At 40.2% G+C, this 26,741-nt stretch overlaps 3 protein-coding genes and 1 long non-coding RNA gene across 4 annotated transcripts; 3 read left to right on the top strand and 1 right to left on the bottom strand.

Annotated features, from left to right (window-relative positions):
• The first annotated feature begins 2,796 nt into the window (after positions 1-2,796).
• LOC119491541 (trace amine-associated receptor 1-like) lies at positions 2,797-9,056 on the top strand. The gene is made up of 5 exons (XM_037775682.1): positions 2,797-2,978; positions 5,668-5,950; positions 6,023-6,607; positions 8,638-8,876; positions 9,048-9,056. The coding sequence occupies exons 1-5, from the start codon at positions 2,934-2,936 to the stop codon at positions 9,054-9,056; spliced, it is 1,161 nt and encodes a 386-aa protein (XP_037631610.1). The 5' UTR covers positions 2,797-2,933.
• A 3,752-nt stretch (positions 9,057-12,808) lies between these two features.
• LOC119490770 lies at positions 12,809-13,777 on the bottom strand. Its single transcript, XR_005207479.1, has 3 exons — positions 13,653-13,777; positions 13,397-13,409; positions 12,809-12,821 (listed from the first exon to the last, which is right to left on the bottom strand). It is a non-coding gene; the product is annotated as an uncharacterized LOC119490770 (long non-coding RNA).
• Positions 13,778-18,143: 4,366 nt separating this feature from the next.
• On the top strand, positions 18,144-19,139 carry LOC119491542 (trace amine-associated receptor 1-like). The gene is made up of 2 exons (XM_037775683.1): positions 18,144-18,432; positions 18,505-19,139. The coding sequence occupies exons 1-2, from the start codon at positions 18,144-18,146 to the stop codon at positions 19,137-19,139; spliced, it is 924 nt and encodes a 307-aa protein (XP_037631611.1).
• A 112-nt stretch (positions 19,140-19,251) lies between these two features.
• LOC119491543 (trace amine-associated receptor 1-like) lies at positions 19,252-25,409 on the top strand. The gene is made up of 3 exons (XM_037775684.1): positions 19,252-19,347; positions 24,414-24,702; positions 24,775-25,409. The coding sequence occupies exons 1-3, from the start codon at positions 19,252-19,254 to the stop codon at positions 25,407-25,409; spliced, it is 1,020 nt and encodes a 339-aa protein (XP_037631612.1).
• Positions 25,410-26,741: the final 1,332 nt, after the last annotated feature.

Here is a 26,741-nt window from a genome sequence, read left to right on the forward strand (position 1 = left end):
ATTCATGCAAAGCAAAAGCTGGATTTAATTTTACAGACAAAATGGTTGAAAATTAGGTAATTACTTTATTTTTAATTATTCTCCTGTTGATCTGCTAAGGGGATAAAGACCAATGTTCAAGGGGCCCATTACCTGTGCATCCAGCTCGGTGACTTCACCTTTTACAAAGAAGCAGCAGAGCAGCAACAACACAACTTTATTTTAATATGTTGTTTCCAATAAGGAACACACAACTTCAGATTGCAAGAAATTGTATCGCAACTCCTGGCCTTTTCTTTTTATGCATGTTCTCTCCATATTTGATTGTAGTTTTTCTCAAAGGATAAAGACATACAACTGATATGGACTGGAGGACTTAACACCAGGAATTAATTGACATAATGCAATTGTATCACTGATACGTCTTCAGCCAACAGATCAACTGATGTACCAATTGCTGTGCAAATTCTTTCTGTTCTTGTTTCCTCAGCTGTGCTACCATCAAAATAAAAAACTACATCTAAAATGGGAACTGTAGTCCATATTGCACTCCTCCAGTAACTGATAGCAGTTAGCCTGTGTTAGCGTCAGTTTTTGGAATGACCTGCCTGAGGAGATCAGGGCTGCAAACTCTGTCGCGTTGTTTTAATCACTTTTAAAAACTCACTTTTTTTCAGAATTGCTTTTTCTGTGATTTTATTTATGTTTTATGACATTTTAGTTGTTTTACCTTTTGGCTTTTTATGTATTTAGTTATTGGATTTTAGTACATCTCGTTATCCTTGAGTTTTACATGTGTTCTATTTTTATTGTAAAGCACTTTGTAACTATTTTGAAAGGTGCTATATAAGTAAAGATTATTATTGTTATTAATATTGTGTCATTGTTTTTTTTTTCCCACTGCTCAGGGACAATAACCTGATGACTATGACAGAGGTGCGTATGGCAGATGGGCTGCTGCGAAAAACTTGAATGTTATGGATTCAAAGTGTTTATAAAATAAACGTAGCACATAACAGTGCAGTGACAGTCTTCTTGTACCGTTTCAGTAACTATCTGATGTTGGGGACGCAACTAGGAGCTGGTCTAGTTATTAGAAAATATTAAAGATAATTATCAATATTAATTCAATTTATATTAATAAATTATCATTATATATTATTAATAACAGGGCATCAAATTAAATTGGTACATAAGCTCAAAAGATATTAAAATGGCTATCAAAAGTAAATAATAATTATCAAAATAACAATTAATTATATTGAATAATAGGATTTAATGTATATTAAATCATCCTCGGGGCACCACTCCTTGAAACAAAGAGAAAATTATAGCATGTTAATGTAGTCTCATAGATAAGTCTCATTAAATATACTAAACTATTGATTTGGAACTTTGTTAGATAATATTGCACAGTTATGAATAATTTGCCAACAATAATACAATGCCTCACACGGGGCACCATAATGTTGGGGGTGCAGATAGGAGCTGGTCTAGTTATTAGAAAATATTAAAGATAATTATCAATATTAATCAAATTGACATTAATAAATTATCATTATATATTAATAATAACAAGGCACCAAATTACATTGGTACATAAGCTCAAAAGACATTAAAATGGCTATCAAAAGTAAATAATAATTATCAAAATAATAATTAATTATATTGAATAATAGGATTTAATGTATATTAAATCATCCTCGGGGCACCACTCTTTGAAACAAAGATAAAATTGTAGGACGTTAATGTAGTCTCATAGATAAGTCTCATTAAATATACTAAACTATCAATTTGGAACTTTGATAATTATTATTGCACAGTTATGAATAATTTGCCAAAAATAATGTTATGCCTCACACGGGGCACCATAATGTTGGGGATGCAGATTGGAGCTGGTCTTTTTATTAGAAAATATTAAAGATAATTATCAATATTAATCAAATTTATATTAAGAAATTATCATATATAAATAATAACAGGGCACCAAATTACATTGGTACATAAGCTCAAAAGACATTAAAATGGCTATCAAAAGTAAATAATAATGATCAAAATAATAATTAATTATATTGAATAATAGGATTTTATGTATATTAAATCATCCTCAGGGCACCACTCTTTGAGACAAAGAGAAAATTATAGCACATTAATGTAGTCTCATAGATAAGTCTCATTAAATATACTAAACTATCAATTTCGAACTTTGATTAATAATTAAATTAATAACTATGACCAAAATAGATAGTAAAGGTTGAAGGATATTATAGAGTTCTTGACACAGCAGCGGTTGGCATTATTCACTCTGGTACAATATTAAACAGACCAGCATGTATAATCCACAAGCATTCATTTACAAGATAATAAAGGTGTAAAACACAATATTAATCCAATTAAATAACTAAACTAAACAAACCAAACCTAGTGTGTGAGCATGTGTGTGTGTGTTGTGTATGTGTGTGAGAGAGAGAGAGAGAGAGGGAGAGAGATGGCTGCATGGCCTACAAAGAATATGGCGAGCACTGTAAACCTACAAAGATGGCTGGATCAAAGATGGCCGCCAACATGTTACCACATGGCCTCTTTGTTCTGCGGAGCACATGTGCTCAGGAAGGACAAAGGGGGGTTGATGTGGGGGTTGAGATTATCTGAATGCGTATGTTTATGTTTAAAACTAATTCACAGTTTATGTATGTGATCTTAATGCAGTGGGTTAAAAAAGATGGTTAGTTTGCATGCAAGACCCTTTGTCTATGTGGCATAACTTAACACATCAGATGTGGCGAAACCAGCTACCCGAAAATCTTAACTACAAATAATATTACAACATTAAAACTCAATGAATAACATTAAACATATCAATACAGGTACATTCACAGAAATCAAAGTTGAACAGTCCTGCTTAGCCAAATGCAACTGCTAATGCTAAGGTAAGCCCAGTAAGTTACCAGTCCATGGAAGAAAGGGTTGGTAATTCCGAGTTGGAGGACTTGGAGAAAGTGGTTCTAGGCTCAAAGATGTTGTCTTTGCTGTGCTCAAATCCAGTTGTGAAGTTTGGAAGGAAACTGGTCCAGTCCAGTTTCTGCAGCTTGGTAGCTTGGTGCTAACTTCCTAGCTCTTGTTGCTTGAAGTTAGCTGGTCAAAAAGGCAGGCACTGGCGTCTTCTGCTTAGAAGCTCCTTGTGTTTATGTCTGTTTTCTAACAAGGCATATCCAGAGCAGAGCTGCTTCTACAGCTTCTGGTCTGGAGGGAGAGCTGGGTGTCGAGAGCAGCAGATAACCGCCTGCAGGTCAGCAGGGGACATAGGGGTTGAACAAAAAAAAAGAAGAAAGGCATCCCTCTGGTTTTGTCCTGGGTGAATTTCACCCGTATGTGTGAATGAGTCATCATGCTACAATAGCCAATGGCTACTGAGCTTAGTCCATGGGTCAACGATCATGTGACTGAGTTCATGTGGTCTCTTGCCACCATCTTGATAGTGATGAGTCCCAAAACTGATGTTTATTTGGCACTCAGTTAGTGTGATGAACATTGTTTTTTATCAGTGCTTATCATCGTGCATTAGTAAACAAGGCAAAAATGAGCATGTCTCACATACCCCCGCTCATTGCTTGACCCCTACTAAAGTAGGGCCAAAGGTTTTTCCCTTTTGGTACTAATGGAATGAGCATTAACTAATTAACTAATGGGCACCCTGGACTTCTAACCCCAAAAAAGGCACACTAGACCACACTGTCAACCATCATACCAAATTAGAAGTTCCTAAGTGAAATAGTTTTCGAGTCCTACTCCGGAAACTAAATTGAAGTCGGAAAAATTACAGATTTTTCCCAAATTTCAAAGGTTTTGGGCACACTGGACTTCTAACCCACAAAAGGCACAACTAGAACACACAGTCAACCATCATATCAAATTAGATGTCCCTAAGTTAAATAGTTTCCGAGTTCTGCTTCGGAAACGAAAGTGTGACACGCGAACGGACAGAAGGACGGACACGCTGATCACTATAAACCCCAGACTACGTTGCGAGGGTATAATAACCAGTTCAGCACGACATTCTAACAGAATGGCTAGATGATTCGCTTTCATCACTGATATTATGTACTGATTTTGCAGGAAGTTAACATTATGCAGTCCAGTACATTACAGTGCCCTCGTTCTCAACCCCCTATGCCGTGCCCCGTGCCATGCGTCGGCTCATCAAGCCGCATTTTTTTTTAAGCTTGTGTCATGTGAGGCCCCCCTGGTACTCGGGGCCCGGGGCTTCAGCCCTTAAACACATGCATTACGGTGCCATTGCATACGCCTTAATGCAAGCAAAACATCAAAGCAAATTTCATGCCGGCTGCTTTAAAAAAATGATGTGACAATTAGTATTTGTACTCGATGTTAGCAATATAGTCATTTACCACATGCCACGTAGAACAAGCCACAATACATTGAGTATATTTGATAAATCACCCACCCCTAATACTCTACCGTAAAGCTGTAATCTGATTAAGTAATTCTGGTTCATTATTTGTTCTATAAGAAGCTTCTAGATTAGCTAACTGATTATCTATTTCAGTTAACTTTTTCTTGGACTTCTGCTGCCTCATATGGCATTATGTGGCCTTCAAGAACAGCCTTCACAGGGCCTCCCAGACAATGGAATCATCAACACTGCCCACACCATTGGTGTCTACAATAGATCTTTTTTTTCTTTTTTTGTTTCTCTTTTTTCTTCAGCATTGTGTCTGTCATTTTTAAAACCACAGGTTGAACTTTCAAAACTTGTGTGATTTTAATGTAATGAATTAAGAATGTTTATTCACCTCCAACTGTACATTAGCCACTGGGACAGACTGTCCAACGTTACTCCCTGAGGGTCTATTAGTCAACCTCTGAAGTTATTGTCTAGACACAGAGAGTTCATAAGTACGAACTGAAACTTACCACATACAGTATGAGGCAAATTCTGTGGTAGCCATACAACATCTGTCAAGTTGACTATGGAAGGTAAGTGTGGGATTGAAGTGCAGCTGGGTTTGAATATTCATAGAGGAGCTACCTAACTGTCATATTTTAAGTGGTTTATGAACAGTTTTAACTTAAGCATTGATTGCAAGTTTTTTTAATTTTAACTGAGTTGACTTGGTTGATAGCTAATCATCACTGGCAGTGGCATGAATTAAATTCATGAAAAATACAGCAATTCTAAGATTAATGGGTATATCAAGAGAAGCCAAAATAAAAAAATAGCTGAGACTCGATGTTCATGTTTTTACCAATCTTCAGTTTTTAGCAGTTCAGTTAGTTCTGATTTACCTCTATGTGTTTTGTCCCACCTAGACAAAATGTAGGTTTCCTGCTCCAGGATGAGACTTTTAAGCACAGACCTTTTTGGCAAAATGCTGTTTTGTGCCTCTGCCAATGTTTTTGCAATGTGTCACCTATTTTTCAACTTTTCATGAGTAAATTGAACATACAAACAGGTGAATGGAAATGTACCTGTATGGAAACCAGCTACAAAAGAATATTGCAGCAAATCCCTTGACAGGAGCTCTCCATTCAAATGATTCACAAGACAAAAACACAGCCATGCAACAGCTTGTTATTTTTCATTTCTGCCTTTGTGGCTTTCTGCATTTTATTTTAAACAAACAAATATTGACCTTATCATTCTCGCCTCCCTCTCAACAGATGGAGCCAGTACTCTGCTATGAGTCCAGAAACGGTTCATGTCAGAAGACCATCTATCCCTTGCCCGTACGCATCACCCTCTACATGATTCTAGGGGTCACAGTCATCCTAACAGTGTGTGGAAACTTTTTGGTCGCTGTCTCAATTGCCTTTTTTAAGCAGCTCCGTACTCCAACTAATTACTTGATCGCCTCTCTGGCTGTGTCCGACCTTCTTTTAGGGCTGTTAGTCATGTTCCCCAGTATGATTCATAGTGTAGAGTCTTGTTGGTATTTTGGTGACGTCTTGTGTAAAGTCTTTATGAGTTCTGAGGTCATGTTGTGCACAGCATCAATTCTAAATCTGTCATTCATATCACTTGACCGACACTATGCTGTTTGCCAACCTTTACTATATAGAAGAAAAATATCTGTTAATGTCGTGCTCATCATGATTCTGCTCATTTGGAGTATTTCAGCTCTCATAGGCTTTGGGATGATTTTTCTCAAATTAAATATTTGGGGGATTGAGGAGTTCTACTATAACCACATTGCATGTGAAGGAGGATGTTTTTTGTTTCAGAGCAGACTTTCAAGTACAGTCTCATCAGTATTTTCCTTTTACATTCCAGGAATAATAATGCTTGGCGTTTACCTTAAGATTTTCCTAGTGGCACAGAAACAGTTGCACAGCATACAGAACACAAGCTGTATGAGCTCGGCAAAAATATCAAATAAGAGCCAGACAAAAGCCACTAAAACACTTGCTATCATAATGGGTGCATTTCTGTCTTTTTGGACTCCTTTTTTTGTCTGCAACACCATCAATCCCTTTATCAGTTACTCAACGCCACCAGTGTTGTTCGGAGCACTTGTATGGGTCGGCTACTTGAATTCTACTGTGAACCCTTTAATATATGCATTCTTTTATAGTTGGTTCAGAAAAGCATTTCGATTATTCACTTCAGGTAATATCTTTAAAGCCGATATCTCAGAAACAACACTTTTCACAGAATAAATTCATGCAAAGCAAAAGCCTCTGAAAGTGGATATTAATTATACAGACAAAATGGTTGAAAATGAGGTAAAAAAATAATGTAATTATTCTCCTATTGATCTGCTAAGGGGATAGAGACCAATGTTCAGGGGCCCCAGTACCTGTGCATCCAGCACTGTGACTTCACCTTTTACAAAGAAGCAGCAGAGCAGCAACAACAGAACATCAGTACTTTTGGTTAGATTCTGTGGTGGGTCCAAGGAAAACCAGCACCCCTGTAACAACAAGTCTGATATTTTCTCCTGGGAATCAAGGATAGCCTGGGCTCCCTTTATTAATATACTTCATTTAGGGATATTTAAAGGGAGAAGTACTGGAGAACATGTTTCAGAGGATGCAACCATGGGTCAAAGTTGTTTATTAGCATTTCTTTTAATCACAGTGCCTTTAAAAGCACATATGTTGGTTGGAATACTGAGCAGACCCTAAAGTGCGAAAAGGATGACCTCACAAAGATTAAACCAGGAAGTATGAATAGGACCAGATGGGAGGGTCAGTTTCCATTAGCGATGGAACGGTTCGGTTCGCTAGTCACTGTTCAGGACATGTATGAATTGTTCAGTTCATTTGAAATAAATTATGAGGCTGATTGTGTATTTTTTTCATGTAGAGTTAGCATATGATTAACGTAATGTTAATTGAGCCGCGCTATACACTTAAGCAACACAGTAATTCCAGCAGCACAATCCCTATAATGTGTTTTATATTTATTAATAATTTTTAAATAACACTGTGGTACAGAAATCCAACTGTATTCCTTTCCAAATACTGAACTTTTTGAGTGGAAAAACTAATCTTTCAATAACAGCTGATAACCAGGGAATTGAGACATATGTTATACAGTCCTTTGTTATTAGTATAGTTCTGGTTGAGCTTATTTTTCAATTTATGTTGATGGCCTTAGTCTATAATAACATAATATTTATATGAAAATAACAAAGCTGCATTTTTAGTTTGCACTAATTACTGTAGAAGACCTATCCTTTCAATTAAGATTTGACAATGAAGAAGTGTTTATGTTCTTTATGTAAGCCATACTTTTATTAAGGCAAACATTTGTTAACATATTTTTACCAAATAAATGAAAAGCATGTTGAAATCAGAACATGACCTCCTCGCTGTAACATAAATGTACTGAACCGAACCGAAAACCATGACCCCAAAACCATGATATGAACCAAACTGTGAATTTTTTGAACCGTTCCACCCCTACTCTAGACACAAAGTAAAAGTTTAACTTTTTATTTTATTGTTGTTTTCAATAAGGCAGTGGTTTGTCAAACTTTTTTCACCAAGTACTACCTCAAAAAATATTTGGCTCTCCAAGTACCATCATTATGACCGATGTTTAAATACAGTAGCTTAGGCCTACCTTATTCAGCAATGCACAGTTCACGCAGGAGGCAAATTTATTCCTAATAAGAATATTACTTATTGTTGACTTTTGTGAAAGGGGTAGCACTAGAACTGGCACGTGAACTTCCACACAACTCTCATACTATGCAAGGGGCAGCCTCTCACACTAGGCCTGCACGATATGAGAAACATCTGCGATGTTGTAGGGACCTCACCAAGTCCTTGGAGACGAAGAGCGGTCTACAAGGCAAAGCCTTAAGACAGGCCTACATGGAAGATCAAAAGCCTGATCAAAGGAACAAAGACTAACCGCCAGCTCTTTGAAATCTCCCACCTGGTTGTGAGATTACATTTGAATCCAAACAAGGGTCTCCCATTGGATGAGGCTAACAGGAACTTTGGGGTCTTTCCAGTGACACGCCCACAATCTCACCGGAGATATAAGCAGAGCCCACCTGAAATTCGTCCCTTTCCATTGCAACTTCGTTGCTCCAGGAGGTACCCAACGCTGCAGCGTTGCACTTTAAGACCGAGCCACAGTTCCTGACCTCGCTGGACGAGTTAAGCTATTGTTGTGTCCATCAGACTTTGAGATCCTCATCCCTGCAGAAGGAAGAAACGGACCCCCGTTCTTCACCAAGGAAGAGACGACCGCCTTTTTCTTCACATCGGGCTGCTTTCCCTCCGCTGCCACACGGAGGACCAGCCCTGCCGTTCATCAGCTGACGAGCATCATAACGGCCCGTTATTGTCCGAGCCTGCGCGACGCCGCCGGACCAATTAACGACGATATACACCACTATCGCTTCGGAGAAGCGATCCAAGTAAGAGGCTTGTGTCTGGGCAGAGACTAAATAATAATAATAATACATTTTATTTGGTGGCGCCTTTCTGGACACCCAAGGACACCTTACAAGAATTAATTAAAACATAGACAGATAAAACAATATAAAAACAACAGGACATGACAGAGACATATTTGTACAGACACATAGGATGGGTGATGATGAGTGCTAGAGAGAGTATGCCAGTTTAAACAGGTGGGTTTTGAGGAGGGATTTGAATGATGTGATATTGTCAGACTGCCGGATGTGTGGGGGGAGTGAGTTCCAGAGCCTGGGAGCAGAGCAGCTGAATGCCCTGGCTCCCATGGTGCTGAGGCGTGAGGTGGGGGTAGTCAGAAGTCCGGCTGATGATGAGCGGAGGGAACGGGAGGGGGCGTACTCCTGGAGGAGGTCTGTGAGGTAGGTGGGGGCGAGGTTATGGAGGGCTTTGTAGGTGAGCAGGAGGTTTTTGTAGTCAATCCGGGATTTAACAGGGAGCCAGTGCAGTTGGATGAGGATGGGGGTGATGTGGTCGGAGGATTTGGTGCGGGTGATGATCCGGGCGGCAGAGTTCTGAATGATTTGGAGTCTGTTGAGTAGTTTGATGGGAATGCCAGAGAGGACAGCGTTGCAATAGTCGATTCGGGATGTGACAAAAGCGTGAACCAGGATTTCAGTGCTGGAGTGGGACAGGGATGGGCGGAGTCTGGAGATGTTGCGGAGGTGGAAGAAGGCAGTCCGGGTGACGTTTTTTATGTGGAATGTAAAGGAGAGGGTGCTGTCCAGGGTGACCCCAAGGCTCTTGACGTGGTTTGAGAATGGTACTGAAAAGCCATCAATGGTGAGGTTTTGAGCAGTGGTGGGTTGAGATTTGGAGATGTTGTTTTTGGAGCCGATGAGCAGGGCCTCGGTTTTATTGCTGTTTAGTTTTAAAAAGTTCCTGCTCATCCAGCTCCTGATGTGTTGTAGGCAGGCGGTGAGGGAGGCGGGTGGGAGGGCAGCAGTGGGTGTAGTTGAAATGTAGACCTGTGTGTCGTCGGCATAACAGTGGAATAGGACATTGTGATGACGGAGGATAGTGCCGAGAGGAAGGAGGTAAATGATAAACAGGAGTGGACCCAATACTGACCCCTGGGGGACACCCAGTGAAACAGCGGAACACCTTGATCTGTGATTGTCCAGTTTTACAAATTGTTGTCTGTCGGTGAGGTATGAGGAGAACCATGTGAGTGCAACACCAGTGATACCAATATCAGTCAGACGTGTGATGAGTAGTGGGTGGGAGATGGTGTCAAAGGCAGCAGTGAGATCGAGGAGGATGAGGATGGTAAACAATCCAGAGTCAGCTGCACGGAGGAGGTCGTTGGTGATTTTGACCAGGGCTGTTTCAGTACTGTGTTTGGGGCGGAAACCAGATTGGAAGGGTTCATGGAGGTTGTTTGAGTTGAGGTGGGACTGAAGTTGGGCGGCGACCACTCTCTCAAGGGTTTTGGAGATGAAGGTGAGGTTGGAGATGGGCCTGTAGTTGTTCAGATCAGCTGGGTCAGCACCGGGTTTTTTGAGGGTTGGTGTAATTGCAGCAGTTTTGAGGGTGGGGGATACAGTACCAGTGGTGAGGGAGGAGTTAATTATTCTTGTGATCATGGGGGAGATGGAGGGCAGACAGGCTTTGACGAGGATGGTGGGGAGGGGATCGAGCTGACAGGTAGTGGGTTTGGCTTTATGGATGAGCTCAGTGATGGTTAATTCCGTTGTGGGTGTGAAGTTAGAGAGGGTGCTGATGAGTGGTTGGCAGGAGGTTGCCATCCAGGGTGGGTCACATGGGGAGGTGCAGGATGAGGCCAGCTGTTGGTGGATGGTGTTGATTTTGTTTTCAAAGAATTCCAGAAAGGCAGTGCAGTGATCAGTGGAGGTATTTTGGGGGAGGGTTCTCGGAGGCTGAAGAAGGTGGTTTACTGTTGAGAAGAGGGTTCTGGTGTTACATTGACCGGTACTGATGAGGTTGGAGTAGTAGGAGGATTTGGCGGTGGAGAGAGCGTTCTTGTAACGGTGGAGGTGTTCTGTGTAGAGTTGGATGTGCACTGAAAGTCCAGTCTTTTTGTATAACCGCTCTAGTTGACGGCCGGTGGTTTTGAGATGGCGGAGGTAAGGGTGTACCAGGGAGCGGTGTGGGTGAAGGAGACTGTGCGGGTTTTCACGGGAGCCAGGGTATCCAGGGAAGAGGAGAGACAGTTGTTGTAGTGATTCACCAGTTCAGCAGGGGAGGAGGATGGGGGAGGACTGGGGGAGGAGTTAATAAGGGTGATGAGATCTGTGGGGTTGATATGCTTGATGTTTCTGAAGGAGATGGTCCGTTGCTCTTTTATTTTGGATAGGGGGGCGTCGATTTCAAACAGGATGACTTTGTGGTCAGAGATGGGGAGGTCAGCATTAGTGAGGTTATGAGGGGTGATACCAGTGCAGCAGATTAGATCAAGTATGTGTCCTTTGTTATGGGTTGGGAAATTGACATATTGGGTGATATCTAGACATTCAAGGAGTGAGGTGAAATCATTTGTAAAACCAGAAGAATTGTCAATGTGGATGTTGAAGTCTCCTAGAAGGATGACAGTATGGGACATGGCACACACAGAGGTTAATAATGCTGACAGTTCAGTGATAAAGAGGGCAGAGGGCTTTGGGGGTCTGTAGATGGTGATAATGATGATGGGTGTGGAGCCTGTGAGTTGTATGGCTAAGCATTCAAAGGTGGAATGAGGGGGGACGGTGACTGTACAGACTTTAATGCTGTCACGATAAAGTACAGCAAGACCGCCCCCCCTCCCTGAAGCACGGGGTTTGCTGGTGTAATTAAAGCCAGGTGGGACAGCTTCATTGAGCTGGGAGAAATCATCTAGCTGTTGCCAGGTCTCAGTGAGGCATAAGAAGTCCAGTTTGTTGTCCATAATAAATTCATTAATCAGCAGACCCTTGCTAGTGAGGGATCTAATGTTAAAAAGAGACAGTTTTAGACAGACAAGTGGTGCATAGGTGGCTGCTTTGTGCAGGGGGACAACACACTATGATTGACAGGACGGGTGGCAGTGCGAGGGGGGCGGGGCTTAGTGGACCAGAAGGAGGGAATGCTTGTGTTGTTGTTGTTGTTGTTGTTGTTGTTGTAGTGCTTGGTGGACTGAAAGTTCCGTCTTGATCCACGATGCACGTATCTGGGTCGTTTGAGGATGTCCCGATGTGGAAGCAGAGCTGGAGGGATCGTGTAGTGGGATCGGAGAGACAGCAGCTCCGTTGCAGAGTATTTCAGCGGCAGGGTGGCGCATGTGACGGTGAAACACAGAGCGATCCAGATGAGGAGTTTGATGCCCAACATGATGAAGTGGAGAGTTGTCTGTAATCCAAGAGTTTTGTAATCCAGATGATGATGATGAGGCTACGAAGCCAGCCAGGTAGAGGTGGAGCGGTTGAGTGTGTTGGCTGTAGCCGTAGCGCTGCAGGCTACACCCGGGCGAGGAGACCAAAACACGCCGCTGAGACGTGCAGCCGGTTAGCAGGTTAGCTGGTTAGCCAGTGGGCGAGACCACACTGTGCTGTGAACCACAGGATCACTTGGAACCCAGGAAAGCAGGCAGGATAGACAGCAGACAGCTTCGACCAGGCGTGTGCCAGATCAGGGAATCCAGCCACAGTAAGCACAGGGGAGACCCGACAGTCCCATACAGGTGAGCCCCTTTACCGGCGAAATTAGCTCCAAGCTACCGGGTGTAAAGTAAAACACAGTAGCGCCAAACACACATGAACAACCAAACTCTTGCACTACTTCTGCCAAGAAGCAGACAGTCTCAGCACTATGCAGCAGACAAGTTGAAGCAAAAACAATCAAATAAACAAATAAACAAACAAATCACTGAGGAGGCGCGGCAGCAGCTTGTCAGCGGTCCCTCTCTCTCTCTCAAACTAGTGAAATTGTGTATTACAATAAGTTAATAACTATTTTTGATTTGTACTGAATGTACGGACCGCTGAGTCCACTTGTTTGCTTTGCTTTGCTTTGCTTTGCTTGTTTGTTATGCTTTGTTTACTGTTGCTGACTGTTTGATCACTGTGTGCTCCACGCCGTGGGCTTCTCCTTGTATTAGCTTCTGCCACCACGTTAAGATCTGTAGCTGTATTTTATTAGTTAAAAGACCACTGCACGGCCGACAAACGTGAGTTTGCCTGCCGAGCTTCTGAGTAATAATAATCCAGCTATTACATCTCTCGCGCGGCAGTTAGGATTCCTGTTGCTGCTTGTTTACTGTGTTTACAGTGCGCCCGGCCGTGGGTTTTCTTGTGTTTGTTTCTGCCACCACGGTTAAGACCTGTAGCTGTATTTTATCAGTTAAAACACCAGCGCACGGCTGACAAACATAAGTTTGCCTGCTGGGTTTCTGAGAGATTATAATACAGCTGGTGCGTCTTTTTCCAAGGCAGTAAGAACCTGTTTTTGCTGCGCTCTGAGCGCGCCTCTCTTTTTCCTCTTCTACTACACACACATTCCTATTTTACTGGCAACGTGGGGACTCACGTTCCGGTTTGTGCGTTGTCTATAACTTTCGTGGCGTCGTCCGCCATTAGAGCAACCCCCCTCACGTGACGTTACCACTTGCGTGGTGACGTCCACCTCGGGCTTCCTCTTGCTCCTCACCCCACACACAGACACTCCCATTCACACCTAGACACACACACACACACACACACACACACACACACGCACGCACACACACACACACACACACACACACACACACACACACACACATTCTCTTGCCTTTGTGTTTTGTTTGATTCTAGTTTAGTGCTTAGAGCTGCCTTGTAGAATATCCATTTGTTTACTGAGAGTATTGTTAATTATTAATTACTACTGTTTAAGAACTATTGATTAGATTGATGTTGTTAGATTGTTGTTTATTGTTGATTGATATTACTATATTTAAATAAAATGGTCTTACTTTAAATAGCAGTTGTCTGTGTTTATTGTGCATTTGTATTGTAGTAACAGCTGATTGTGAGAGTCAGTGCTCGGATTCACCCTTCACCGTTCATCTCCTAAATGTAAAGTAGTGTTTAAATACTGGCATTTGGAGTGAACAATCCCCTTTTGAGACTGCATTAACGTTTTGGTTATTGGTCCCTGATTCCAGGGTGGTGCCCCGTTCATTATTAATGTTTATTGATAATTCTTATTAATAATAATAATTCTATGAATATTATTTATTAATTAGCTAATAACCAAACCTGTTCCCTACACCAAATCCCTACAATGTGCAATAACACTGTTCAATATTGCGATGACCTATGACTTGCGATAAATAAACAAATATTGAAGTGTGCATATTAGCTATACATATACATATGCTGTATTTAAATTATAACTAGGCTAAATGTTGTTTCTAGAGCAGCAACAGTAATGTTTATAACACCAAAGTCACCATATAAATGCCTTAATGTCACTGGAAACAAATTTAAAATGTTAATAAAATAAATCATATTCCTGACATGAAAATACTACGTGAAGTTTGTAAAGACTGAAGAACACAGACATCAGTCAGTACCAGTACTTCCTCTGTCCTCTGTCCTCCTCCCTCTGCTGCAGGTAACATTAGGGCTGATAGAAGGAAGAGGGGCTTCTTTGTTTCAGTCAGCTGATGAGTTTACAAGTAAGATATGTGACAAACTAACCTAAACAGTCTGACTACACAGCCTACTGCCAGTTTTAGTTTTAGCTTGTGTTGCCGAGGGTGACGTTGCTCCGATACTTTATGAAGATAATAAATTAATAACACAGAGGCTCAGTCTGCAGCGCATCACCACTTCACGCCTTTTGTTCCTCCCTTCACTATAAACTCCCCGGACACCTACACTGGATCACTGCTGGCCAGGAAACTAAAGTCAGTCAGAACTCAACTAAATAACTTAAATGTGTTTACAGTTAGCTGTTTGCCACCGAGCTGACATGCTGTGCCTGTCTAAAGCGGTGGAGGGATGACAGACTGCGGGCAGAGCAGATTGAAATGTCGCTTTCCTTTCACAGTTTCATCATGTTTATGCTTGTTGAACAGGTGTAATAATAACGTGTCTTGGCTTTATACTTGCAAAGTTTTATTGAACTTACGAGTAGTTTTAGCCGTCTCCACCGCGGCCTCTCTGATCAGCTCTTCACAGACTGACTGCGCTGTGTGCTGATGTGAGTGGAGAGCTCCGACAGAGCGCAGCAGAGGAGAAGATGCAGCTTTAGCCCGGCGGTCAGTTTAATACCTAGTTACGTTAACCATCCCTAAATATAATGATTTTTCTTATTCGTCGTGTTTCAGACAGCCTTTTGCGATGTGTTCATCGAGCATGTTCATATGATGACAATGAAAAAATACGATTTATGGGTCAGCCCTATTTCTTAATAATTTTTAAAAACATATTTCAGAGATTCCTCCGCGTATGACTACAAAGAGCTTGCGTACTACCACAGTTTGAGAACCACTGCAATAAGGAACACACAACTTCAGATTACAATAAATTGTGTAGCAACTCCTGGCCTTTTCTTTGTATGCATGTTGTCTCCATATTTGATTGTAGTTTTTCTCAAAGTATAAAGACATACAACTGATATGGACTGGAGGACTTAAGATCATCAATTTATTGATATAATGCATTTGTATCACTGATGCGTCTTCAGCCAACAGATGAAGTAATGTACCAACTGCTGTTCAAATTCTTTATGTTGTTGTTTCCTCAGCTGTGCTTCCATCAAAATCAAACACTTTACATCTAAAATGGGAACTGTAGTCCATATTCCACTCCTCCAGTGACTGATAGCAGTTAGCGTCGGTTTTCGAAATGACCTGCCTGAGGAGATCAGGGCTGCAAACTCTGTTGTGTCTTTTAAATCACTTTTAAAAACTCACTTTTTTTAAAATTGCTTTTCTGTGATTTTGTTTATGTTTTATGACATTTTCGTTGTTTTACCCTTTGGCTTTTTGTGTATTTAGTTATTGGCTTTTAGTACATTTTGTTATCTGTAAGTATTAAATGAGTTCTGTTTTTATTGTAAAGCACTTTGTAACTGTGTTTTGAAAGGTGCTATATAAATAAAAATTATTATATAATTAATATTGTGTCATTGTTTTTTTTCTGCTGCGAAAATACTTGCATGTTATGGATTCAAAGTGTTTATAAAATAAACGTAGCACATAACACAGGCAGTGACAGTCTTCTTGTACTTATTCAGTAACTATCTGACGTTTATTTGGCACTCAGTTAGTGTGATGAGCATTGTTTTTTATCAGTGCTTATCATCGCGCATTAGTAAACAAGGCAAAAGTGAACATGGCTCACATACCCCCGCTCACTGCTTGACCCCTACTAAAGTAGGGCCAAAGGTTTTTCCCTTTTGGAACTAATGGAATTAATGAGCATGAACTAATTAACTAATGGGAACCCTGGACTTCTAACCACCAAATGGCACAACTAGACCACACTGTCAACCATCATACCAAATTAGATGTTCCGATTAAATGGTTTCCGAGTTCTGCTTCGGAAACGAAAGTGTGACGCGCGAACGGACAAAAGGACGGACACGCTGATCGCTATAAACCCCAGACTACGTTGCGAGGGTATAACAACCAGTTCAGCATGACATTCTAACAGAATGGCTAGATGATTCGCTTTCATCACTGATATTATGTACTGATTTTGCAGGAAATTAACATTATACCAGTACATTACAGCGCCCTCGTTCTCAACCCTCATGCCGAGCCCCTTGCCGTGCGTTGGCTCATCAAGCAGCATTTTTTTAAGCTTGTGTCATGTGAGGCCCCCCTAGTACTCGGGGCCCGGGGCTTCAGCCCCTAAACCCATGCATTATGGCGCCATTGCATACGCCTTAATGCAAGTGAAACACCAAAGCAAATTTCATGACGGCTGCTTAAAAAAAATATGACGTGACGATTAGTATATGTACTCGATGTTAGCAATATAGTCATTTACCACATGCCACGTAGAACAAGCCACAATACATTGAGTATATCTGATAAATCACCCACCCCTAATACTCTACCGTAAAGCTGTAAATCTTATTAAGTAATTCTGGTTTATTATTTGTTCTATAAGAAGCTTCTAGATTACCAGGCTGATTATCTATTTCAGTTAACTTTTTCTTGGACCTCTGCTGCCTCATATGGCATTATGTGGCCTACAAGAACAGCCTTCACATGGCCTCCCAGTCAATGGAATCATCAACACTGCCCTCATCATTGGTGTCTAGTATAGATCTATTTTTCTTTTTTTGTTTCTCTTTTTTCTTCAGCATTGTGTCTGTCATTTTTAAAACCATAGGTTGAACTTTCAAAACTTACTTTTAATGTTACAAATTAAGAAGGTTTATTCACCTCCTACTGTACATCAGCCACTGGGACAGACTGTCCAACTTTACTCCCTGAGGGTCTATTAGTCAACCTCTGAAGTTATTGTCTAGACACAGAGAGCTCATAAGTACGAACTGAAACTTACCACATACAGTATGAGGCAAATTCTGTGGTAGCCATACAACATCTGTCCAGTTGACTATGGAAGGTAAGTGTGTGATTGAAGTGCAGCTGGGTTTGAATATTCATAGAGGAGCTACCTAACGGTCATATTTTAAGCGGTTTATGAACAGTTTTAACTTAAGCATTGATTGCAATTTTTTTAATTTTAAGTGAGTTAACTTGGTTGATAGCTAATCATCACTGGCAGTGCCATAAATTCACCTCATGAAAAGTACAGCAATTCTAAGATTAATGGGTATATCAAGAGAAGCCAAAATAAATAAACAGCTGAGACTCAATGTTCATGTTTTTACCAATATTGAGCTTAGTTCTGATTTACCTCTATGTGTTTTGTCCCACATAGATAAAATGTAGGTTTCCTGCTCCAAGATGACACTTTTCAGCACAGACCTTTTTGGCAAAATGCCGTCTTGTACCTCTGCCAATGTTTTTGAAATTTGTCACCTATTTTTCAACTTTTCATGAGTAAATTGAACATAAAAACAGCTGAATGGAAATGTACCTGTATGGAAACCAGCTACAAAGAATATTGCAGCAAATCACTTGCAGGAGCTATCCATCAGATGATTCACAAGACAAAAATGCAACAATGCAACAGTTTCTTATTTTTCATTACTGCCTTGGTAACTTTCTGCATTTTACTTTAAATAAACAAATATTGACCTTATCATTCTTGCCTTCCTCCCAACAGATGGAGCCAGTATTCTGCTATGAGTCCAGAAACAGTTCATGTCAGAGGACCATCTATCCCTTGCCCATACGCATCACCCTCTACATTATTCTAGGGGTCACAGTCATCCTAACAGTGTGTGGAAACTTTTTGGTCGCCGTCTCAATTGCCTTTTTTAAGCAGCTCCGTACTCCAACCAATTACTTGATCGCCTCTCTGGCCGTGTCCGACCTTCTTTTAGGGCTGTTAGTCATGTTCCCCAGTATGGTTCAATGTGTAGAGACTTGCTGGTATTTTGGTGACGTCCTGTGTGAAGTCTATTTGAGTTCTGATGTCATGTTGTGTACAGCATCAATTCTAAATCTCTCATTCATATCACTTGACAGACACTATGCTGTTTGCCAACCTCTACTATACAGCAGAAAAATATCTGTTAATGTTGTGTTGATCATGATTCTGGTCATTTGGAGTATTTCAGCTCTAATAGGCTTTGGGATGATTTTTCTCAAATTAAATATTTGGGGGATTGAGGAGTTCTACTATGAGCACATTGCATGTGAAGGAGGATGCTTTTTGTTTCAGAGCGGACTCTCAAGTACAGTCTCATCAGTATTTTCCTTTTACATTCCAGGAATCATAATGCTTGGCGTTTACCTTAAGATTTTCCTAGTGGCACAGAAACAGTTGCACAGCATACAGAACACAAGCTGTATGAGCTCAGCAAAAATATCAAATAAGAGCCAGACAAAAGCCACTAAAACACTTGCTATCATAATGGGTGCATTTCTGTCTTTTTGGACTCCTTTTTTTGTCTGCAACACCATCGATCCCTTTATCAGTTACTCAATGCCACCAGCGTTGTTTGGAATACTTGGATGGGTGGGCTACTTGAATTCTACTGTGAACCCTTTAATATATGCATTCTTTTATAGTTGGTTCAGAAAAGCTTTTCAGTTATTCACTTCAGGTAAAATCTTTAAAGCTGATATGTCAGAAACAACACTTTTCACAGAATAAATTCATGCAAAGCAAAAGCCTCTGAAAAGTGGATATTCATTTTACAGACAAAAGGGTTGAAAATTAGGTAATTTTTCTTTTTTAATTATTCTCCTATTGATCTGCTAAGGGGATGAAGACCAATGTTCAGGGGCTGCATCTCTGCATCCAGCTCTGTGACTTCACCTTTTATAGAGAAGCAGCAGAGCAGCAACAACACAACTCTATTGTAATATGTTGTTTCCATTAAGGAACATACAACTTCAGATTGCAAGAAATTGTATAGCAACTCATGGCCTTTTATTTTTATGCATGTTCTCTCCATATTTGATTGTAGTTTTTCTCAAAGAATAAAGACACACAACTGATATGGACTGGAGGACTTAAGACCAGGAATGTATTGACATAATGCATTTGTATCACTGATGCGTCTTCAACCAACAGATCAACTGATGTACCAACTGCTGTGCAAATTCTTTCTGTTCTTGTTTCCTCAGCTGTGCTACCATCAAAATAAAAAACACTTTGTAACTGTGTTTTGAAAGGTCCTATATAAATAAAGATTATAATTGTTATTAATATTGTGTCATTGTTTTTTTTCCCACTGCTCGGGGACAATAACCTGATAACTATGACAGAGGTGCATACGGCAGATGGGCTGCTGCGAAAATACTTGTGTGTTATGGATTCAAAGTGTTTATAAAATAAACGTAGCACATAACACAGGCAGTGACAGTCTTCTTGTACTTCTTCAGTAGCTATCTGATGTTGGGGACGCAGATAGGAGCTGCTCTAGTAATTAGAAAATATTAAAGTTAATTATCAATATAAATAAAATTAATATTAATAAATTATCAATATATATTAATAATAACAGGGCACCAAATAACATTGGTACATAGCCCTAACAGTTTCTCTTTGTGTTGACAAAGATCTAACTCTGCTGTAAGCAGGTCTTCTAAGTAATGCATGGCTTTTTTATTAGCTGTCTGAACTTCACGGAGGACACAAGCATTTTGCGTTCTCAGGCTGTCTACCTCCTTTTCCAGGGCTGCTTTACTCTGAATGGCAATGCTGTTTGCCTGCGGAAAATCAGTAGCAAGCATTTCAACAATGAGTCTTTGGTTGCGGTTTGCGCATCGCACATATCTGTGAGGAGCGATTCTATTTCCTTCCTGCACTCACTGAAACTCAACCTGCTGATGAGTTCAGGGCAGCCAGGATTTAGGCTCTGCGCTAGGGAGGAAATAAAAAGCTCTACACAGGGGTTCTCCATTGTTGTCACTGGAATGGAGGGTAAAGCTAAACAGAATGTCTAGTACAAAACAAAAACAATGTTGTTGGCTATGGTGTTGCGTTGGCAGACACCTTGCGGTGTAGCTTCGGAGGTACACTAGCCTAACAACAATACATTGGCCTACACTATAGGGTGTAGCTTCCTGTGGAGGAGGGGTAGCTACAGCACCAACTAGTGACTCTAGTGGGCATCAAACAAAAGGGGCCAGTAAAGTAAACACAGGTTTACAAAATAAGTTTGCTTACACACTTACAACATGCACTAACTGAGATGCAGGGCAGTAACAGTTGTGATGATGTCTTTTAAAGGTGACTCAAGCTGGAACACATTGAAGTAACAGCTAGATGCAAACTCATAACACAGGGCTGGTAGCACACTGTGGCTCTATCTCAAGCTCTATTTAACTCAGGCTGGAATGCGTGGCAGTATCAGCCAGGTACAAGCTCTCTATGTTACACAGCGCCGGTGGCATGCTGTGTCATTAAAGGAACACTTAGATTAACAGCAAATTAGGACAACTTGACTATATTGCATTGAATACTTGGTATTCATATGCTGAACCAAAATTGTTTCAAGTTCTACAGCGTAAGTTAACTTGAATTAGCAGCAATAGCAAGTTCTTAAAATTAACACTATAAAGGCTTAAAGTGTTAATAATCAAAGTCTCTCAAATTAAAATTCTCACCACAATGTACTTGTTCAAAAGTACAGCTGGACATCTACTCCTGTGGAAGGCTAGTGGTGTAGAATGTAAACACTTTTGGTTTGTTAAGAAGTGGAATCAAAATTTTCTGTTTTGACCAAAAATTATGTTGAAAATTAATATTGCACAATTATGAATAATTTGCCAACAATAATACTATGCATCACACGGGGCACCATAATGTTGGGGACACAGATAGGAGCTGGTCTAGTTATTAGAAAATATTAAAGATTATTATCAATATTAAAGAAAATGATATTTATAAATTAGCAATATATATTAAAAATAACAGGGCACCATTTAACATTGGTACATAAGTTCAAAATACATTAAAATGGCTATCAAAAGTAAATAACTATCAAAACAGTAATTAATTATATTGAATAAAATTATTTAATATATATTAAATCATCCTTGGGGCACCACTCTTTGAAACAAAGAGAAAATGATAATACATTAATGTAGTCTCATAGATAAGTCTCATTAAATATACTAAACTATAAAATTGGAACTTTGATTAATAATTAAATTAATAACTATAACCAAAATAGATAGTAAAGGTTGAAGCATATTGTGGAGTTCTTGACACAGCAGCGGTTGGCATTGTTCACTCTTGTACAATATGAATTGTACAAACAATGTGGGGGTTGCGATTATCTGAATTTGTATGTTTATGTTTAAAACTAATTCACAGTTTATGTATGTGATCTTAATGTATGTCAGATAATGCAGTGGGTTAGAAAAGATGGTTAGTTTGCATGCAAGACCTTTTGTCTATGTGAAAAGGTTGGTAATTCCAAGTTGGAGGACTTGGAGAAAGTGGTTCCAGGCTCAAAGATGTTGTCTTTGCTATGCTCAAATCCAGTTGTGCAGTTTGGAAGGAACCTGGTCCAGTCGAGTTTCTGCAGCTTGATAGCTTGGTGCTAACTTCCTAGCTCTTGCTGCTTGAAGTTAGCTGGTCAAAAAGGCAGGCACTCGCATCTTCTGCTTAGAAGTTCCTTGTGTTTATGTCTGTTTTCTAACGAGACATATCCAGAGCAGAGCTGCTTCTACAGCTTCTGGTCTAGAGGGAGAGCTGGGTGTCGAGAGCAGCAGCTAACCGCCTGCAGGTCAGCAGGGGTCGAAGGGGGTGAAGAAAAAAATAGAACAAAGGCATCCCTCTGGTTTTGTCCTGGGTGAATTTCACAAGTATGTGTGAATGAGTTATCATGCTACAATAGCCAATGGCTACTGAGCTGAGTCCATGGGTCAAGGATCATGTGACTGAGTTCATGTGGTCTCTTACCACCATCTTAATAGTGTTGAGTCCCAACACTGATGTTTATTTGGCACTCAGTTAGTGTGATGAACATTGTTTTTTATCAGTGCTTATCATCGCGCATTAGTAAAGAAGGCAAAAGTGAGCATTGCTCACATACCCCCGCTCACTGCTTGACCCCTATTAAAGTAGAACCAAGGGTTTTTCCCTTTTGGAACTAATGGAATAAATGGGCATGAACTAATTAACTAATGGGCACCCTGGACTTCTAACCCCAAAAGGGGTCAACCATTGGGGTCAACACTGTCAACCATCATACCAAATTAGATGTTCCCAAGTTAAATAGTTTTGAGTTCTGCTCCAGAAACGAAAGTCTGATACGTGAATGGCCGGAAGGACGGACACGTGGAGCGCTATATACCCCCGACTACGCTGCGGGGGTATAACAACCAGTTTAGCCCGACATTCTAACAGAATGGCTAGATGATTCGCTCTCATCACTGATATTATGTACTGATTTTGCAGGACATGAACATTGTACCAGTACAATACAGCACCCTCCTTCTCAACCCCTATGTCATGCCCCGTGCTGTGCGTCTTCATCAAGCCGCATTTTTTTTTAAGCTTGTGTCATGTGAGGCCCCCCTGGTACTCGGGGCCCGGGGCTTCAGCCCCTAAGCCCGTGCATTAAGGCACCATTGCATACGCCACACACATGAGGGAGAGAAGCGAAACACCAAAGCAAATTTCATGCCGGCGGCTAAAAAAATATGAGAATTAGTATTTGTACTCAATGTTAGCAATATAGTAATTGACTACATGCCACGTAGAACAAGCCACAATACATTGAGTTTATCTGATAAATCACCCACCCCTAATACTCTACCGTAAAGCTGTAATCTTTTTAAGTAATTCTGGTTTATTATTTGTTCTATAAGAAGCTTCTAGATTAGCTAGCTGATTATCTATTTCAGTTAACTTTTTCTTGGACTTCTGCTGCCTCATATGGCATTATGTGGCCTTTTAGAACAGCCTTCACATGGCCTCCCAGTCAATGGAATCATCAACACTGCCCACACCATTGGTGTCTGCTATAGATCTATTTTTCTTTTGTGTTTCTTTTGTTTCTTTTCTTTCTTCAGCGTTGTGTGATTTTAATGTAAAGAATTAAGAAAGTTTATTCACCTCCTACTGTACATTAGCCACTGGGACAGACTGTGCAACTTTACTCCCTGAGGGTCTATTAGTCAACCTCTGAAGTTACTGTCTAGACACAGAGAGCTCATAAGTACGAACTGAAACTTACCACATACAGTATGAGGCAAACTCTGTGGTAGCCATACAACATCTGCCCAGTTGACTATGGATGGTAAGTGTGGGATTGAAATGCAGCTGTGTTTGAATATGCATAGACGAGCTACCTCACTGTCATATTTTAAGTGGTTTAAGAAAAGTTTTAACTAAAGCATTGATTGCAATTTTTTAAATTTTAAGTGAGTTAACCTGGTCGATAACTAATCATCACTGTCAGTGCCATGAATTCAATTCATGAAAAATACAGCGATTCTAAGATTAATGGGTATATCAAGAGAAGCCAAAATAAATAAACAGCTGAGACTCGAAGTTCATGTTTTTACTCATCTTGAGATTAGTTCTGATTTACCTCTATGTGTTTTGTGCCACCTTGACAAAATACAGGTTTCCTGCTCCAAGATGACACTTTCCAGCACAGACCTTTTTATCAAAATGCTGTTTTGTATTTCTGCCAATGTTTTTGCAATTTGTCACCTATTTTTCAACTTTTCATGAGTAAATTGAACATAAAAACAGCTGAATGGAAATGTACCTGTATGGAAACCAGCTACAAAGAATATTGCAGCAAATCACTTGACAGGAGCTCTCCATTCAGATCATTCACAAGACAAAAACGCAACAATGCAACAGCTTGTTATTTTTCATTACTGCCTCGGTGGCTTTCTGCCTTTTATTTTAAATAAACAAATATTGACCTTATCATTCTTGCCTCCCTCCCAACAGATGGAGCCAGTACTCTGTTATGAGTCCAGAAATGGTTCATGCCAGAGGACCATCTATCCCTTGCCCGCACGCATCACCCTCTACATTATTCTAGGGGTCACAGTCATCCTAACAGTGTGTGGAAACTTTTTGGTCGCTGTCTCAATTGCCTTTTTTAAGCAGCTCCGTACTCCAACTAATTACTTGATCGCCTCTCTGGCTGTGTCCGACCTCCTTGTAGGGCTGTTAGTCATGTTCCCCAGTATGGTTCAATGTGTAGAGTCTTGCTGGTATTTTGGTGACATCTTGTGTAAAGTCTATTTGAGTTCTGATGTCATGTTGTGTACAGCATCAATTCTAAATCTCTCATTCATATCACTTGACAGACACTATGCTGTTTGCCAACCTCTACTATACAGCAGAAAAATATCTGTTAATGTTGTGTTGATCATGATTCTGGTCATTTGGAGTATTTCAGCTGTCATAGGCTTTGGGATGATTTTTCTCAAATTAAATATTTGGGGGATTGAGGAGTTCTACTATGAGCACATTGCATGTGAAGGAGGATGTGTTTTGTTTCAGAGCGGACTTTCAAGTACAGTCTCATCAGTGCTTTCCTTTTACATTCCAGAAATAATAATGCTTGGCGTTTACCTTAAGATTTTCCTAGTGGCACAGAAACAGTTGCACAGCATACAGAACACAAGCTGTATGAGCTCAGCAAAAATATCAAATAAGAGCCAGACAAAAGCCACTAAAACACTTGCTATCATAATGGGCGCATTTCTGTCTTTTTGGACTCCTTTTTTTGTCTGCAACACCATCGATCCCTTTATCAGTTACTCAACACCACCAGTGTTGTTTGGAACGCTTGTATGGGTGGGCTACTTGAATTCTACTGTGAACCCTTTAATATATGCATTCTTTTATAGTTGGTTCAGAAAGGCATTTAAATTATTCACTTCAGGTAAAATATTTAAAGCTGATATCTCAGAAACAACACTTTTCACAGAATAAATGCATGCAAAGCAAAAGCCTCTGAAAAGTTGATATTAATTTTACAGACAAAATGGTTGAAAATTAGGTAAAAAAATTATCTAATTATTCTCCTATTGATCTGCTAAGGGGATAAAGACCAATGTTCAAGGGTCCAAGGAAAACCAGCACCCCTGTAACAACAAGTCGGACATTTTCTCCTGGGAATCAAGGATAGCCTGGTTACCCTTTATTATTTTATTTTATTTAGTGATATTTAAAGAGAGACATAATGGTGAACATGTTTCTTACTATGAGGATACAGCCATGGGTCAAAATTGTTTATTAGCTTTTATTTTAATCACAGTGTGTTTAAAAGCACATATGTTGGTTGGAATACTGTACAGGCACTTAAGCCTGATAAGGATGACCTCACAAAGATTAAACCAGCAAGCCTGAATAGGACCAGATGGGAGGGTTCAGTTTCTATGGTAACTTAAGTCAGACTTATTTGAACCTCCTTTATAAAACAGAATTTCCTGAAAATAAGCCTGACTTCTTGAAGTAAGTCTGGTTTAATTGGTAATCTTGCTGTATGAAATACCCCTTAGGATATAAAAATAAAACACAACAAAAAACAAACATTAAAAATGACATGATATGTGTGTTATTGTTGTTGTTGTTTTTTTTGGTCCACACAAAAAACCCTCACAGTAAATGTAATGCATGTAAATGTTTTAACAATAGAAATAGAATATAAGAGTAGAATAGACATTCCCATTGAAATTCAACGTAGCAGGATGGTCAGAGCGGCAGCCATTTTTTTGTGTACACACTCTTGTCACAGCGGAGGAAAGCACATTGCAACTTATAAAATGAATACTCCTCGTTATGAACCCAGAACACAAGATGGCACGGCTACCGGCTAATGTTAGAGATATTCTCCTGTGGTTTAGAGCAGATTATCTTAAAATACAGGCATCGGAAAATGTACTGTTTAGGTTAATTTTCATCGGGACAATCTTTAGAACTTTGCTATTCCCCAACACTGTTGATATGTACCGAGAACGTAAGCTAGCAAGACGTAGAAGATGTAGTAGCTAAGATTTTCGATGTAATTAAATATTATGGAGTCTATATTCAGAAGCGTCTCTTATCTTCTTGCCTCTTCTCTTCTTAGAGCATCTTCTTTTTTCTTTTTTCATATCCAGACAAATATTTTCTTCTTTTGTCAGAAATCGTAAGGGTTTCTTACTCTGACTGAACCTGTGATCAGTGACGACGCACACACTGTCACCATCACTGACACACATACACACACACACCTGTTCGCTCCAATAGAGTAAGCACAAGCCTCAGCCGCCAGGGCAGCTG

The sequence above is a fragment of the Sebastes umbrosus genome, chromosome 7 (genome assembly GCF_015220745.1).
Source record: "Sebastes umbrosus isolate fSebUmb1 chromosome 7, fSebUmb1.pri, whole genome shotgun sequence".
NCBI lineage: Eukaryota > Metazoa > Chordata > Actinopteri > Perciformes > Sebastidae > Sebastes > Sebastes umbrosus.

Coding starts and splice junctions, on each gene's coding strand:
- LOC119491542 (XM_037775683.1), top strand. CDS start 18,144: ATGGAGCCAGTATTCTGCTATGAGTCCAGAAACAGTTCATGTCAGAGG. Junction 18,433..18,504: donor GTATTTTGGTGACGTCCTGT/GTGAAGTCTATT, acceptor TCATATCACTTG/ACAGACACTATGCTGTTTGC.
- LOC119491541 (XM_037775682.1), top strand. CDS start 2,934: ATGGAAGAAAGGGTTGGTAATTCCGAGTTGGAGGACTTGGAGAAA. Junction 2,979..5,667: donor AGTTGGAGGACTTGGAGAAA/GTGGTTCTAGGC, acceptor CAACAGATGGAG/CCAGTACTCTGCTATGAGTC. Junction 5,951..6,022: donor GTATTTTGGTGACGTCTTGT/GTAAAGTCTTTA, acceptor TCATATCACTTG/ACCGACACTATGCTGTTTGC.
- LOC119491543 (XM_037775684.1), top strand. CDS start 19,252: ATGAAGACCAATGTTCAGGGGCTGCATCTCTGCATCCAGCTCTGTGAC. Junction 19,348..24,413: donor AGCAACAACACAACTCTATT/GTAATATGTTGT, acceptor CCCTCCCAACAG/ATGGAGCCAGTACTCTGTTA. Junction 24,703..24,774: donor GTATTTTGGTGACATCTTGT/GTAAAGTCTATT, acceptor TCATATCACTTG/ACAGACACTATGCTGTTTGC.